At 41.9% G+C, this 16,933-nt stretch overlaps 1 protein-coding gene across 9 annotated transcripts in view; it reads right to left on the bottom strand.

Moving 5' to 3' along the window:
• Positions 1–16,933, bottom strand: part of fryl (furry homolog, like) — a 110,817-nt gene that overhangs the window by 22,805 nt on the left and 71,079 nt on the right. For all 9 annotated transcript variants that reach the window (XM_061682818.1, XM_061682819.1, XM_061682813.1 and 6 more), the window contains 20 exons: positions 16,597–16,757; positions 14,176–14,286; positions 12,764–12,918; positions 12,577–12,676; positions 12,036–12,204; positions 10,340–10,599; positions 8,670–8,810; positions 8,423–8,591; positions 8,263–8,347; positions 7,918–8,030; positions 7,706–7,856; positions 7,005–7,108; positions 6,736–6,918; positions 6,142–6,352; positions 4,416–4,537; positions 3,353–3,552; positions 2,755–2,849; positions 2,080–2,681; positions 561–829; positions 352–492 (listed from right to left, as the gene is read on the bottom strand). In XM_061682818.1, coding sequence (XP_061538802.1) covers positions 352–492; positions 561–829; positions 2,080–2,681; positions 2,755–2,849; positions 3,353–3,552; positions 4,416–4,537; positions 6,142–6,352; positions 6,736–6,918; positions 7,005–7,108; positions 7,706–7,856; positions 7,918–8,030; positions 8,263–8,347; positions 8,423–8,591; positions 8,670–8,810; positions 10,340–10,599; positions 12,036–12,204; positions 12,577–12,676; positions 12,764–12,918; positions 14,176–14,286; positions 16,597–16,757 — 3,542 coding nt within the window. The remainder of the gene's footprint in view (positions 1–351; positions 493–560; positions 830–2,079; positions 2,682–2,754; positions 2,850–3,352; positions 3,553–4,415; positions 4,538–6,141; positions 6,353–6,735; positions 6,919–7,004; positions 7,109–7,705; positions 7,857–7,917; positions 8,031–8,262; positions 8,348–8,422; positions 8,592–8,669; positions 8,811–10,339; positions 10,600–12,035; positions 12,205–12,576; positions 12,677–12,763; positions 12,919–14,175; positions 14,287–16,596; positions 16,758–16,933) is intronic.

Below are 16,933 nucleotides of genomic sequence, written 5' to 3'. Positions count from 1 at the left end.
TATATCTGGCAAAAACAAAACAAAAATCGGAGAATGAACGCCAAACTAATTTTCTAAAATAATATTGCAATTGGACTGATTTGTATCGTACCGTTACTGGAGTGAATCATATTGTACTTGGAGTGAAATGAATTTTAAATTATACTTAAATTATTTTGGGATCATAGTTTGTAGTATACTTACAGTTTAAACTGCCAAACTAGGCAATTTTAAACAATTTTAAACAATTTTTTTTTTTTTTTAAGGGGTCGTCAATTAGTCAAATTTTCTCAGCTCCTGATGGCATGGCAGTATCGGCATTAAATGAGAATTGGTCAATAAGCATTTTACTTGTTTGTGGCGAAGGCTGACCTGAACGTATTTTCCTATGATCTTCATTATTTCCAGGTTGAACTGCTTGACCGGGGCAGCCGACAGGTCAATATGACTCAGCAGGCTGTAGATGATCTGTAGCAAGGACTGCTGCATGCCGGGAAGGCCCTTTTCCAGCAACTGTCAACACAACACTCTGTTAAGCACGAATGCACACGGGTCATTCTCGTCTGTTTTTCTCGGCGCACCTCGGCCAAGTAGGTGACCAGGTTGAGGGTGATGTCTGCGAAGGCGTCATGCACGTAGCGGCACACCACATTGATCCAGTTGGAGCAGTCGCGCGAGTAGCTGTGGGTGCTGTATAGGCTCATCATGTGAGCCAGGTTGGAGAGTGTGGCCGACTTGTCTTCGGCGCACAGCTTGGCGATTTTGTCCGCCGTCTCCTTGCAGAAGGCCGTGGGGCTGTCAAAGTGCTGGATCAGGTGCGGCAGCAGGCATAGGATGTTCAGCGGGAAGCCTGACAAGGGAACATGACCAATACGGATGAGTTTATATGTAAAAATAAAACTATTTCATGTAATGACTTTAATACTGTGGGCAGCATAGGTTAGCATTAAGACTACAGCGCCAGTACATTACACATTTGGCTTATGTCGTAGGAGTTCCGTTCATACAAAAAAAAAAAAATTATTAAAAAAAAAAAGAAAATACCTGGCATAAAAGACAAATCAAGACAAACAACTATGGGAGAAAAAAAAATACAAAAAGACAAACATACAGCATCAACTAACAAAAACGTGAGAAATATATGACAAAAAACGTAAAAAAGCAAATACAAAAAATTGACAAATATGTGGAAAGAAATTGACAAAAACCACACCAAAAAAGACCAAAAACAACAAACAAAAATCTGTGATAGATCAGTGATAGACTACCATGTGTTCCGACTAGCGTAATAATTCAGGTGAAGGTGGTCAAATGTCGGCAAAGGACAGATATAAATCTGACAACTAGCAACAAAAATCAGATTTTAAACAACCGAAACAACTGACAAAAAAAAACCTAACAAACCTGGGAAAAAAATAAGGCAGAATTGACAAAATATGTGACGAAAACCAGGATAAAAATCTGGCAAAAAAGTGTAATATAACTGACAAATATGTATATGGTTAAAAATATATGTATATGGTTAAAAAAATATTTTTTTATATAAAACTGACAATAATCAGGCCAAAAAATAAAATAAAATAAATATAAATTTGGATGGAAATTGGACAAAAATCAGGCAAAAACTGACTAAAACCTGAAGACAGACAAAAATCTGATAATCTGAAAAAAATTAAAAAATAACAACAGTAAAATAGCTGAAGAAAAATACAAATACTTGGCAAAAAACTGACATCACATAAAAATGACAAAAAGGTGATTAAAAAAACTGACATAGCTGACCACAATGAAAAAAAAGAGGAAAGAAAATGGTGAAAAGAGATAAAAATCTGACAAAAATGTAAAACAGCTGATAAAAAAATTACAAACAGCTGTTAAAAAAACAGAAAAATTGGCAGAAAATTGGGAGAAAAAAAATAAAAATCAGAAAACAAACCAGACCAAATCTGACATACAACCCTGACAAATAGACAATAAGTTAATGATGGCTACGTTCAGACTTGTGTACAAATTTAGTTTAGGTCACCGCCGTAGGAATGGAACTCTAAACCAAGCACCCTATATGTTACCACTTTGGCCACGAGGACTAAGTCCACTTGCCTGCCAGTTGTGAAGGGTCGACGAGTGCGTGCCGAGAGACGCTGATGAGCCTGCTGAGCAGCTGGATGGTGAGCTCCTGTGTGGATGTGGAGGTGAAGCCCTTGAGGAAGAGCTGCAGCAACCCTGGGAAACTGTACCACTTGAGCTTGGCCTGTATCCTCTCCAGATGCTCCCTGTTCTCCTCCCGCTCCAGAGGCAGCTGGCCAAGCAGCTTGTTGAGCAGCCGCAGCGCCAGCAGATACTCGAACTCGTAGTCCGACTCGAGCAGCGAGGCGGCGATCCAGAAGACGGTGGCCATGAGGTTGGCAGGGTCAACGGGGGGGTCTGTGTCCCGGCCCGGGCCCCCGCCGCCTACCCCGCCGGCGCCCAGCGCCGATAAACTGCGGGTGCGCGCGAGGTTGCCGTGGCTTCCCCCGAGGCGGTCGGCCACGTCCAAAGTGTTACTGCGCCGCCGGTCCTCCTTGCACACACCCATCAGGCTGGCTCGTAGGGAGTTGCTGCGGTTGTGTGCGTAGTGCCTGCCGCTGCTCAGGTTCAGCTGCCCTGTGCTCTTCCTGTTGGCCGCAAATTTGGGCCCCAGCAGGTGATCGTAGGTGGAGGTTCTGAAACAGACAAAGGAACATTGGGGCTGAGAGGATGAGCCCAGCAAGAGTATACATGAATGACAGGACGTACTGTACTAAGGCGGTGAGGAGGTCGTAGTTTTTGACCGTGTCTGCCAGTGTGTCAATGCCAGACTCCAGTGTGAGTAGTAGTTCAATGACAAAGCCCTGAGAAGACAAAAACAACAATTAACAACTCAAATATTTTAGCATTTAGTCTGTGTATAATGTCCAAAAAGCGACACAATTGGGAGTCTGAAATTTTCTGTAAAAATATGCCTCTAAGGTCAAATATGACGTTAGGAAATCTAAAAAGGTAAACTCTTGCTGATGAAATACTGCATCAGTAAGTGAAAATGTCTGGCTTTTTCTCTGCTCTTTCCCTGCCGTTGAGCTGTTTGAAAACAAGGAGCCGCTTGCATAGTTGCAACGCCCTAGCTCTGTCTCTGGTCACCATGGTAACCAAAGCCCATTGACCCCTGTAGAAGAGGTGAGTGAACAGTGACTCATTTTGCCTGAAACAGAACCGCACACCGCCCCAAAAATGTATAGTTACCTTGCAATGCCACAAGATGGTGGCATAGCACTAATTTCTATTAAATTTGGTGACGGCCTAAATTAATCTCCTCCCCTATTTTTTTTCCAGAGATACAAGCGTAATAAGTTCTGACCTGAGCCTCCTCCCCAGGGTCCCCTACAGTTTCCACCAGTCTGGAGAGGATGTCGGACAATGTGGCGGGAGTGAGTGGCTGCTTGAGTGCCCGGAATATCTGGAAGGAGCGTCCGGCGTAGTGGCGGGAGGAGCACGAGAGCGCTGTTTGTAGGGCCACATCGCTCAGCAGAGAGTCTAGCTGAAAACCTGAAGGAAGGACTGCAGCCCCAAAAACAAAAACAACAAATAAGTTGATGCTCAAGGAGAGTAAAATCACTCAAAATCATTGTTTTTTTTTTAATTACAAAATATAGCACTCTACAGTATTGTACTTCATCCATCCATCCATCCATTTTCTGAGCCGCTTCTCCTCACAAGGGTCGCGGGCGTGCTGGAGCCTATCTCAGCTATCATCGAGAAGGAGGCGGGGTACACCCTGAACTGGTTGCCAGCCAATCGCAGGGCACATACAAACAAAGAACCACTCGCACTCACATTCACACCTACGGGCAATTTGGAGTCGTCAATTAACCTACCATGCATGTGTTTTGGGGATGTGGGAGGAAACCGGAGTGGCCGGAGAAAACCCACGCAGGCACGGGGAGAACATGAAACTCCACACAGGCGGGGCCAGGGATTGAACCCCGGTCCTCAGAACTGTGAGGCAGACGCTCTAACCAGTCTCCACCGTGCCGCCAGTATTGTACTTCATTAAAAAAAAAAAACATGCGGCAATAACATAATTAAATGTATTGAATGTAAAAAAATTAAAGTGCATCACGATTTAATGCTTCAATTATATTAATTGTGCTGCTCCTTATGGTGTGTCCTGCCTTGGCCAATATAATACAGCCATGCATACAAAGGAATAAGATTCACCACTACTCTGAGTAACACAGTAGGATGCAACAATATTAGTCGTTTTTCGCAGAGGATAAAGAACATGTACCTGCGAAGAGTATCACATTGCCTGTCTACATGTGTTGCTCCAGTGTTTGTGTTTAAATATCCGTTGCTTACGGGGTTATAACACAGCGAAGATCAATGGTATCCTTTAAAACACTATTTTTCACAAAACGCACTTGGCTGGGCAAGTTTGAAGACGGTCATGACGTGTCGGACGAACACGCTCAACTGATCGGCGCTCTTAATGTTGGGGTACTTGGGAGACACATCCTCGTGGTTCCAGAGTGGTCCGTGCTTCCTATAACACATACAGAGGGGGAAATCATTATTTGGTCCCTTGCCAAATTTGTAAGTTTCCTCTCAATGAAATTAAGTCTCCAATTTTGTGTCATGGTTGTTCACTGATTATTATTTTGTGTTTTTCATTTTGGAATCACACGCCAATAGTTCTTACCTTCTGAGCAAACCTTACTCATAAGCTTACTCATAAAATGCTACATGGCTTAGCACATTCCTGTGTTGCTGACTAAGTGGTACCTTATGTTTCATCCCGAGCCTTACGCTATAACATGGTGGTCTTTTGGTGACTGAGAAATAAAAAGTAGTCAGCAGGTTCTAGCACATTCTCTATTCTCGACTTAAGACTTACAGTATTCTCCACTCATATTTGGTTAAACCACACCAAGTATGCAACTAGCCTCTTGCCCTGCCTCAGCCCCTGACATTTGGATTTTGGTCTGTTTTACTGTCGCTTCTCCTCTTTCCTCTCCACCTGCTCTACTGCTCAGAGAGGCAAAATATGTGTCTCGGCTCAAAGGTTTGGAAACATTGATAATCAATTAACAACAACAAAGCAGGCCAAAAGGAAACCAAATGCATATGATGTTACAATACCCGATGCAGTCAGTGTGCTGGAAGGATGAAAGCAGTTGCACAAAATGACCATGTGTTAACATAAATATGAAGGTCCTCAGTTAACAACGGTCCCGACATACGTGGTTTTGAGGTTCCAAACGGTGCGCAATCAACTAGTTCGCACGGCACAAGAATACATGCTCAGTTAGTGCAGTACTCGTTTTTCAATTGACAGTTTAACATTTATGGCCCAAAAGTGTTTTTCCACACAAATAATGACTACGACGTGTACTGTGGGTTATGGATGTCCCCCATAAATAAATAAATTATTGATCCCCAAAAAAATCTGGCAAAAGACAATCTGTTAAAAATGTGACCAAAAAAAAAAAAAAAAAAAAGACAATCTGACTAAAAAAAAACAGAACAAAATTTGATTGAATATGTGAAAAATTGGGCAAAAACTGACCAAACAGTTTACATACATCAGCACAAAAATGATAAAATTAGAAAAAAAATACTGGGTAAAAACAGACAACTGACAAAAATACATTACAAAACATACAAAAATCTGACAAACTACAACCAATCTGAAAGACAAAAACATTTCTTTTTTTACATAAATATGTCAAACTGACAAAAATATGACAAAAATCTTTAAAAATTTAAAAAACAGTCAAATCTGACAAAAAACATTCACAAAGTGAAAAACCTGAAGAAAATTACAAAATGACAAAAAAAAACAACCTAAGAACAAATTACAAAATACGGCAAAATGGACAAAAAATTGAATAACAAAGGAACATAAATCTGGTAAAAAAACTGACAAAAGTACAAGAAAAACGGATAATCTGACAAAAATCTGTCAAAAACATGGACAAAACTAATGAACAAAAATATGTATAGAAAACTGACAAAAAAAAAAAATCAGATGAAAAACAAACAAAATAGGGCAAAAACCTGACAAACATAACAAAAAAAGGCGCAACGACACAGTGGGAAACCGAGGGCCGAGAATGTAAACTGTATTGACGAAAAAGATGTTATCACCTGGAGGTAATGAACTCTATCAGCGCTTTGACCTTCTCGTCTTTCTTCGCGCTGGCGTCCACCTCGCTGAGGAGCGAGGGGGAGGTGTGGGACATGTGGGACAGGGAGGAGCCACCGGCACCCAGGCTGATGCTGGACGACGTGGAGCTGGAGCTCATGCCTGAGTCCGTCACTGGCGACGGCTGACAGTCGGGCAGCAACTCTTGCACGCCTGTATCCACAAAAAACGCACCATTACATCCATCTTCTCTCCATCTTCTCTCTCTCTCTCGCTCTCTCTCTCTCTCTCTCTCTCTCTCTCTCTCTCTCTCTCTATATATATATACACATATATATATACACATATATATACACACACACACACACACATATATATATATATATATATATATATATATATATATATATATATATATATATATACACACACACACACACACACACACACACACACACACACACATATATATATATATATATACACACACACACACACACACACACACATAAATTGACAATTTTTACACACACATGCATGCACCCACACACCGGGTCTCAAGTGACATTTGTAGAGAACAGCGGCAACATTCTGACCTGTGAAGTGGAAGTCGGGTGCAGGCGGCTTGACGGTGAGCACCCTGGGGTCGTTGAACTCCCTGTTGCGAAGGAGCACCATGGCCACGCCCTGAACGCTGCTGTTGGCACCCTGCACAATGAGCAGGTGCAGCAGGAGCCGCTTGCAGTGCTCGTACACCTCCGGATGCTGGTGGTCGAATCCTGGAGGAGACACGAGGGGGAGGAGGCGGCGTCAACAGGAAGCCAGGCCTCAAGTGACGCTAACAAGTGGCAAGCAAGCGAGTTACCTATGAAAACGGCATGCAGCAAGAGATGCAAATAGGCACTCCACTCCACTTTGACGCCGTGATCCACTATGAGATCGGTTAGTAGGATGATGGCAATGTTACATCTGAAAAACAAGTTTTTGTCAGTAATTTGCTGATGCAACATAACCTGAATTTTTGCACAAGTCGGAACACACTGTAGTACATCACTCACCTCTTACCTACTTAAGGGTTTATGTTGCCTGATTTTTGCCACATTTTTATCACATTATGGTAGTCATTTTCTTCACATCTTTGTCAGTAATAGTACCATAGCCCAAATTAGATTTCTGTAATTGTAACTTTTTTACATTTTTTGGTAATTTTCTTAGTTTTTTTCTGTGTGATTATTTAGAATGTTTGCCCTATTTTTTGTCAATACCCAACTCCCTGCAAGTTTTATTTTATTTTTTTCTTTCTATCTGTAATTTCCGTAACCGTAGTATGATGGCAGCTCGATTTTTGTCACGTTTTGTCCCCCTCTATTCTTGTCTCATCTTTCAGGCCATCTGGTATACACCACACGCTATACTATAGTTTTATTTTTTTTCCTTGTCATGTGTGGGGTTTCTCACATTATACAAATGGAGTTAAGTTGTTAAAAATCTGTATGGGTACTGGTGTCCCCCTTTAGAGGACACTGGGCATGGTATGCAGGCGAGGGAGAGGCCCGGGTGGCGTACCTGTGCAGTGCTACAGCGGGGCCGTTGGTCTCTGGCAGGTAATCCACCAGCGGGGACCAGCAACCACCCGTCGGGGGGAAGGGGAGAGGCGCCGGACGGTTGTGATCCATCACTTTCAAGCGCCAGTTGGCATAAAGCGGCATGGAGTCGCCTGGGAGAAGAGTTTGGTTAGCCAATCGTTTCTATTGATGGTCGTGTGAGTTTGGCCTTACTTTTCTCTTCTTCGTAGGAACCACCTGAGCTGCTGCTGTAACGAGACTCCAGGCGGTGGTGCTGGCGATTCAGGTTGGTGTTCAGACCGCCGTAGATGTCCAAATGTGTGTAACTGAAAAACACAAAACACTCCTTTTTACATACTATGTAAAAACACAAGGACTGACCCAATGTACATGTACATCCTAAATTCTAATATTTGTTCCACGAAATTGTATTATTTATTCCAAACAGTCTATTTTCTCCATTTCATAGCATTTCCCTTTGCTGTACTGTTTCCTGTTTCTGTGTATTTTTGTTGTCCAATCAGATTTCAGTCTCTGTGCTGCCATATTAATCTGTACCTGTCCTCCATGTTAGAATCTTTGACCTTGCCGTCATGATGACCGTCGTGTCCTGGCACCATTGTGTTGCTGCTGGATGTCGTACCTGCAGGACAACACAGACGCAACGCGACGTTATGATTTCCACTAACTGCAGCCGTCAAAGACTCATGCGGCTAACCTGAGGCGACCGAGGGGATCTTGTAGCTGGAGCTGATGCGGTAGTAAGGCGGGTTGTCCATGTGGGCAACAGCAGAACTGACGGCGTCTGTCAACTCCAGCTCGCTCATCAGCTCCTCCAGCAGCTGCATAGTCTTATCTCGGCCCAGGTACACCACCACTCGCTTTACCTGCAGAGAACAGGCGAAACGAATGAGTGATCGGCAGAACGCGCCAGAGATGACGCCACGTGTAAAAGTGAGACTCACGTAGGGCAGGAGGCTAGGCTCGCTGCTGACACCAGACATGCTGATGAGGAAGTGCAGGATTATTTTGAGGTTCTTTGGCCAGCTGTCTGCTAAGGTGGTCCACACGTTCTCGATCTCCGACCAGGCAAACTCATCCCCGTACTACAAATAAACAAATAGTAGTGCTGTCAGTCAGTTTTTCCAGTGGGGACTGGAAATCCCACCACACACTGCTAGCACTGCTCCTGTCCTTCCATTCTTTATAGTGCTTGTCCTCATTAAGGTAGCGGGTGAGCGGGAGCCTATCCCAGCTATGTGGGGCAAGAGACAGAATACAACCTGGACTGGTGGCCACTCAACTGCGGGGCTGTCCTAGCCTAGCAAATATTTTGTACTCCTCAAATGTGTCCTCAAGTTGGAACACACCATAGTCGAGCGCCAACTTATTGCCTGTTTGGTTTTTTTTGTCTAAGTTTTGTCTGTTTTTAGCCTGAAATTTGTGGGGGGGGAGAAAAATATGTTTTTCAATTTGTCATGTTTTTTATTTTTCGCTGATTCTCCTCAGTTTGTGTCTTACATTTTTACATTTTTCTTTTGCCAGATTTGGTGACTTTTTTTGCTGTATTTTTGTCACATTGATGTCAGTTATTTCCACCGTAGGAAATCCGTTCCTATGGTGGATACGTATCCTGAATAACCCTAAATCGGAACAATCTGTCATTTACTTTGTCAATTTGTCTGGTTTTTAAACTTTTTTTGCAGGATTTTTGGCAGAGTTTTGCCATTTTTCTTGCCTGATAATTACAAAGAATAAAAACATTTTTTGCTCAAATTTAATTTGCTTGATTTTGTGACTTTTTTGCTATATTTTTTGTTACATCTTTGTCAGTGATTTCCACCGTAGGAGAGCTGTTCTGATGCCGGCGATGCAACCTGAATTAGTATGAAGTTGGAATGCAACGCGGTCTTTTTTTAATTCGTTTTTGACATTTTTTTGCTAGATCTTTCTCAGTCTTTGTCAGTTTTGTTGCTGCATTTTGGTCAGATCTTTGTCAGTAATCTTTTGTCCAACTACAGCATCGCGTGACTTGAATTTTTACCCAACTACCATTTACTACAGGTAACAAACCTACTGCCTATTTGCTACTTTTTGGGGATTAGTTTTTTGTATGTTTTTTTTTTTTTCTAATTAAAACATTTTTTTGTGTGTGCCATAAGCGACATAACCCCAACACGTCCGTAAGTTGTAACGCACCGTAGTCAATCACTAACCTACCCTGCTTCAGTAGTTAAGTCATATTTCCAGTAAACCTTTGTATGAAATACACTTGTAGGCCATAAATCTAAAATAAATGAAAAAAATGAGTATGGCAGCAACGGAGAGTGCCTTTTTGTGAGCGTGACCTCATATGCTTACACTTTGGACCATTTGCAACCTCAAAACATCAGGTCAGTTACTATCCTAAAATGATGAACCCCTGTAGATAAAATCTCACTCCTATGTGAAGTTTTTGAGTCTTGTTCTTTTTTGCCATGTCATCCTTTCTCTCAGCCTATCATGACTCAAACCTTGTTTTGTCCGACCACATTTCCAATCAGTATCCTACTAAATACAAATAACAGAAGGAGCGTATCAGAGTCTCCTGTTTCAATTTCAATCTGAATCCAACCAGGTGCAAGAGCTGACCCACCTTGGCTGTCATGAACATGAGGTTGTTGAGCACCATGGTGGTGGCTCGTGGAGAGCCCCATCCCTCCCCGTGTAGCCATCTTCGGCTGTTGACCATCATAATATCCCCATCCTCGTCTTCCTCGCCACTGCCGGGGTCCTCCGGGCGCCGTGTGGCGGGCTTGAAGTCCACTAGCTCCACGTTGTTCATCCAGGGCAGGAGGTAGTGCAGCATCACCTGCCGACCGCCAGGGTGTGCCGTTTGGATACGCTGGCTCACTTCTGCATGCCAAGGAACATGAATTGCTGAAAATAACTTGAGAACAAATCCAAACTCTCTCAAACTGTCTGAGAAGTATAATAATAAGTAAAAATACCGCCTCTTCCCTCAATCTGCGGGAGCATTATTATTATTATGTTGCCACAAGATTAGAATTCTGGTTGTTTTTCTTAAAACAATAACGAGTGAACACAGTTCGGTTATACAAATTGGACTAAGCCCGTTTTGTTGAAAATGGATAGCTTTAATGCTTCTGTGCAGAAGCAACTGGTCAGCCATAAAGGTGAGTGTTTGTGCAGATACAGCACTCACTGTAGTAGTCTCACCACGCTGCACTATTTGCATATCTGTTGTGGTCACTCATGCCAGAGTAGCATCTGCTCCATTTGCACACTGACTGAGGAGTATCTGCAACATTTGCACAATCAACATTGTCCCAGATTATCGTAATACTTGCTTGAAGTCTCGGCGGCCTTTGCACCGGACTATTGCAATATTAGTCATCCGAACTGCTCTAAGTGCGAGAGGACTCTGCATCTTTTTGCACAATTGTCAAAAAAAATAAAAAAGCACCGGCATTACCATATAACTAGCAAACCTTTATTGCTCAGTTACTGTTTTATTTTTTCGTCAATGTCTTTATGTCTCAAAGGTGTTCTCTGTCAATTGACTGTCTGTTGTCGTACTAGAGCGGCTACAATTACCGGAGACAAATTCCTTGTGTGTTTTTTGGACATACTTGGCAAATAAAGATGATTCTGAGATTTTATTTCATATGTGACAGCCTATTCAGTTTGTTTTTTGTATTGCATCACTCATGGCTCTAAGGCCTTTCAAAAATAATTAGGGAAGTTGCTGTTGGCAACGTATAATGACATTTTAAACCATGACAGCATAAAAGAATTAGTGAATTTTTTTTAGCATATTAAATTACCAATTGAACATGGTTGTGGGCTGGTGTGGTGTTGATGTTGGTGCGCAACAGTACATGCTAGTAATATAAAGCCAAATACCAACTTGAAAGATGAGGCGTTTGGTAACTCAAGCAAGATGCCATTTTTGTAATTTTCTCAAAAGTTGTCATTTAGGAGTTGCGAGTCTTCCGACAAACGGTGACAATTTTTATTTATTTATTTTTTCAACCTGCACATTGTGCAAACAAGCAGGAATTTTAAAGGTTATTTGAATTATGTTAGTTTAAAAAAAATACTGCAGTAAAAGAAGCAAAAAACACATTAAAAAAAAAAAATCTTTAAAATGACAGAATTGTCTTTTTGGCAATGAACAAGCTGAAAGGTAGTAAAATCGAACAAGGTCTGAGGATTAAAATAATATCCAAAATATTTCTGATATGGCTCCTGTTAGGTAAAAGATACATTTTGACATCAATACAAAAACTAGCACTCTGCAAAGAGCAGTATTTGTAAGAGCTGCTGACCAGAGAAGATGGGTAACGTGAGCTCCGGGTAAGTCCTTGCCAGCTCCTCGGACAGCTGGTAGTACGACACGGAGTAGAGGTGCGGAAGTGGCGAGGGCGGCGTCAGTATCCCGTCCGTTCGCAGGATTTCCAACTTGTGGGCGTAGCGGAAGAACTTGGGTTCAAGCACCTGTGCATGTGCAAAAAAACAAAAAACAAAACCTAACAACCCCAAAACAGAGCCATCACAACATAGATAAGAAGCAACTCGTATGTTCTATCTGCATGTGTTGCTAACGCTTGTGTTCAAATGTAATTTATTTAATGGTTTATAATAACTGCAACATTGATGCTAGTTCCATTAGCCTGTCTATAGAGTTTTGCATTGTTTGCTAGCATTAAGCTCGCAGACTTTTGAAAGAAAGGTTTGTTTAAATACAATGTTGCACTTTATTTTTTATTTTTTTAATGTTCAGTTTTACAGTAAAGAGGGAGTGACAACAAATCGCTGGAATAAAGTAATTTGTTTCTTTTTTGAAGAAATTGTTCACCATTTTCTCACCTGTAAAAGTTGCATAGCCACCTCATAGATATCCCGGGAGGAGTCGGCGGCCTTGAACAGAATGAGGTTCAGCAGCACCACAGTATCAAACTGATAATCCCTGAGAGCAACGCAATCGAGGATAAGAAACAAAGTGGAACAGCAACAAAAACAGTCCCCGTGTAAAAGGTGGGCTCGGGTGTTGAACCTGTTATGAAAGACGTTGGCGATGGCCCGGAAGCAGCCGGCAGCCACGCGACGGGAGCCCGTGTAGCAGCGGTCCACAGCCCAGAACATCAGGTTGCTCTGGTCCGGGTTCAACTCCAGCAGCAGCATCACCGCCTCACAGCCCAATTGGTGAACCTGAAGAAGCCCGTTGATTGATTTTTGTACAGGGAAAGTACACAACTCACAAAAAGTAAGCTAGTATGCTAGCTAATACTACTGATGAGTCTCATGTCGAAGTGGTTTGAGTTGACATATTTAATGACTGAATATGTCAATTGTTTATGTTACATGGGTTCATGATTGTGTACATGCTCGATGCATGGTGTTGGTGCTTTATGATCCTTTCTGTTTTTAGTGCTTTGTCAACATCTTGTGGAAGCTATACACAATTAGAAACCCATTTGGGGGGGGGGGGGGGGGGGGGGGCATCAATATCTCGTGGATTTTTGCAATTCGTGGCAGTTTCTGCTGCTCAAGCTCAAGGGCCACGTCCCTCTGTAGTCAAGTAGAAAGTCAATAAGAGTGTTACACAACTGTGATTATTTCATATATTCTGTGTTTGAAAATGTGGGTATCATTCACAACTCTTGACATTGAAAATATCCCAGAAGGACAGTGGAAAAAATATATATATTTTAAAGATGCTGGCAAAAAAAGCTACTGCAATACATTAGCTCCAAACAGACTTCCTCACTGTAGGGATTTTTATCAATATTGTAAAAACCTATATGTTCTGACAAAAATTGCTCACTCCCTTACCACCATGTTTTGGCAGTATCTCTGAACAACACAAGAGGGCCCTAGTTGCACACTATCAGTGGTGTGACTGTGACCTCAACTTTCTGGGTTAGGCCAAGCAAAACCGTCTGGCTCATTGACATAGCACCTATGTTATGCAGTTAGAATGCATTATGTAACCACATTGTTCTTTAGACTATTCTATTTATTGACAGCTTGACTGTGCAGGGGCATAAGATGAACAAAAAAAGGAACTACAGTTAAAACAGAATTTTTATCTTGCCAGTTCAACTCAATTTTGGGTGTGAAACTTCTGCTTCTGTGGTCCAAAGGATTTAGGACTTTCCACTCTTTGTTTTGCAGCGTTTGTCAGTATGCGTGTTGTTAGTTTTGAATAATGAACAGGTTTAACATTGACAACTATCGACTGACTGTTTTCAGAGCAGATTGGGGAGTAAAAATCCCCCGTAACATAACCCACACCACAGGATAATCGCTCCAGAAAATCTCCAGGAGACATCTGATAATTACGTCTTTGCTAACTTGGATCGGAAGGGAGAAAAGATGCTCAAATTTGGACCAATTGTATGTGTATACCCAAGTTAAGGTAGAGGTTTATAGTTTATTAATGCTGGGGCATTTTATCTCAACCACCTTCTTATCTTGAGAATCCAGGATGTTGTCCAGCCACTTGTAGAGATACCCATCAGAAGAGAGGCCAACGTTGTCAGCGACAGGACCACAACACAACACAGCAGACATGGCCTGCAAGGGGGACACACACAATTTTATTTCACCCCTCCCACACACTTCAAAACATATTAAAACACACATTTTAAGCATATTGTACCATGTTTCATTAAATTTTACTAATTTATTAATTGTGCTGCCATGTCAATCTAATCTGTCCAGGGGTCTTCAGAATCCATAACGCTGGGCGATGTAACTTAAACTACAACCCCAATTCCAATGAAGTTGGGACGTTGTGCTAAACATAAATAAAAACAGAATACAATGATTTGCAAATCATGTTCAACTTATATTTAATTGAATACACTACAAAGACAAGACATTTAATGTTCAAACTGATAAACATTATTGTTTCTAGCAATCATTAACTTAGAATTTTATGGCTGCAACACGTTCCAAAAAAGCTGGGACAGGTGGCAAAAAAGATGCTCATCAAACACCTGGTTGGAACATCCCACAGGTGAACCAGCTAATTGGGAACAGGTGGGTGCCATGATTGGGTATAAAAGGAGCTTCCCTGAATTGCTCAGTTATTCACAAGCAAAGATGGGGCGAGGTTCACCTCTTTGTGAACAAGTGTGTGAGAAAATAGTCGAACAGTTTAAGGACAATGTTCCTCAACGTACAATTGCAAGGAATGTAGGGATTTCATTATCTACGGTCCATAATATCATCAAAAGGTTCAGAGAATGTAGATAAATCACCGCATGTAAGCATCAAGGCCGAAAACCAACATTGAATGCCCGTGACCTTCGATCCCTCAGGCGGCACTGCATCAAAAACCGACATCAATGTGTAAAGGATATCACCACACGGGCTCAGGAACACTTCAGAAAACCAATGTCAGTAAATACAGTTCGGCGCTACATCCGTAAGTGCAACATAAAACTCTACTATGCAAAGCAAAAGCTATTTATCAACAACACCCAGAAACGCCGCTGGCTTCTCTGGGCCTGAGCTCATCTAAGATGGACTGATGCAAAGTGGAAAAGTGTTCTGTGGTCTGAGGAGTCCACATTTCAAATTGTTTTTGGAAATTGTGGACGTCGTGTTCCCCGGGCCAAAGAGGAAAATAACCATCCGGACTGTTATGGACGCAAAGTTAAAAAACATCTGGTATGGTATGGAGCTGTGTTAGTGCCAATGGCATGGGTAACTTACACATCTGTGAAGGCACCATTAATGCTGAAAGATACATACAGGTTTTGGAGAAACATATGCTGCCATCCAAGCAACATCTTTTTCATGGACGCCCCTGCTTATTTCACCAAAACAATGCCAAACCACATTCTGCACGTGTTACAACAGCGTGGCTTCGTAGTAAAAGAGTGCGGGTACCAGACTGGCCTGCCTGGAGTTCAAACCTGTCTCCCATTGAAAACGTGTGGCGCATTATGAAGCGTAAGACCCCGGGGTGTTGAACAGCTGAAGCTGTACATCAAGCAAGAATGGGAAAGAATTCCACTTACAAAGCTTCAACAATTGGTGTCCTCAGTTCCCAAACGTTTATTGAATGTTGTTAAAAGAAACTGTGATGTAACACAGTGGTAAACAATGAGCCTGTCCCAGCTTTTTTGGAACGTGTTGCAGCCTTAAAATTCTAAGTTAATGATTATTTGCTAAAAACAATAACTGTTTAACAGTTTGAACATTAAATAGCTTGTTTTTGTAGTGTATTCAATTAAATATAGGTTGAACATGATTTGAAAATCATTGTATTCTGTTTTTATTTATGTTTAACACAACGTCCCAACTTCATTGGAATTGGGGTTGTATATCAGTTTTGGGACTGCTTCTTCAACCGATGGGATTTCAAATTTGTCCTTACAGGGGCAGAGCGCTGGCCCTCAATGACATCTGCATTTTTTTATTCTCTGATTAGTTGGTCAGAGCAAAGCTGTTTGACTAGCAAAACAAATCCGTAGTTCACTGCAGAAAACAATCCATTTAATAATCAGCATCTCCGGTGAGTATGATGCATTTTACTTACATTTTCTCATATTAGATACCTATTGATTCTGAACTGCTCCAGAGGATGTACATGTCACAGATGTGTGCTGTTATATTGAATTTTTGTATACTGTTGGTGCTTTTTTATATTTGGGACTCGATAGTCAGAGGTTAATTATGTCTGATAAATCCCCACTGAAGGCCCAGATACCATATGCACATCCCAGCACTGATACATATAAAAAGTGATAGCGAAAAACTGCAGACTACCATCATAAAGTAGGGATTTCCGTGACAAGTAAATACGTTCTCCCAAAATAATTTGCAACGTAGCAGGGCCGCGTTATGTGATTACAGGTGTGTCTCCACATGCACCTTTAACGCGCAGTACTGATGACGGTTGATCTGCATGTTTCGGTCACTGTAGCGGTCCAGCGGCGTGAACATGATGCTGAAGGGGCCTGCCCAGTGGCTGAACAGCATAAAGAGGCTGTGTCGCAGCGACTGCTGTGGGAAGATGCTCCGCCGCTGGTGCACTGCAAGCAACAAGTGGGGACATTCATTTGTTTCAACCTTAATGTGAAAATAACGTTTAAGGACATGGGTTCTCATACTTTTTGAGTCCATGAACCCCTTGAAGGGGAGACATTTGAGAAATGTGCCAGTCGGATGTGATACCGAATATCGCCAGACTTGGTAAAACAGAGTCTGT

This window comes from Phycodurus eques, chromosome 8 (genome assembly GCF_024500275.1).
Source record: "Phycodurus eques isolate BA_2022a chromosome 8, UOR_Pequ_1.1, whole genome shotgun sequence".
NCBI lineage: Eukaryota > Metazoa > Chordata > Actinopteri > Syngnathiformes > Syngnathidae > Phycodurus > Phycodurus eques.
The sequence above is the reverse complement of the archived record's forward strand: the minus strand, read 5'-3'. Positions and strand labels throughout refer to the sequence as shown.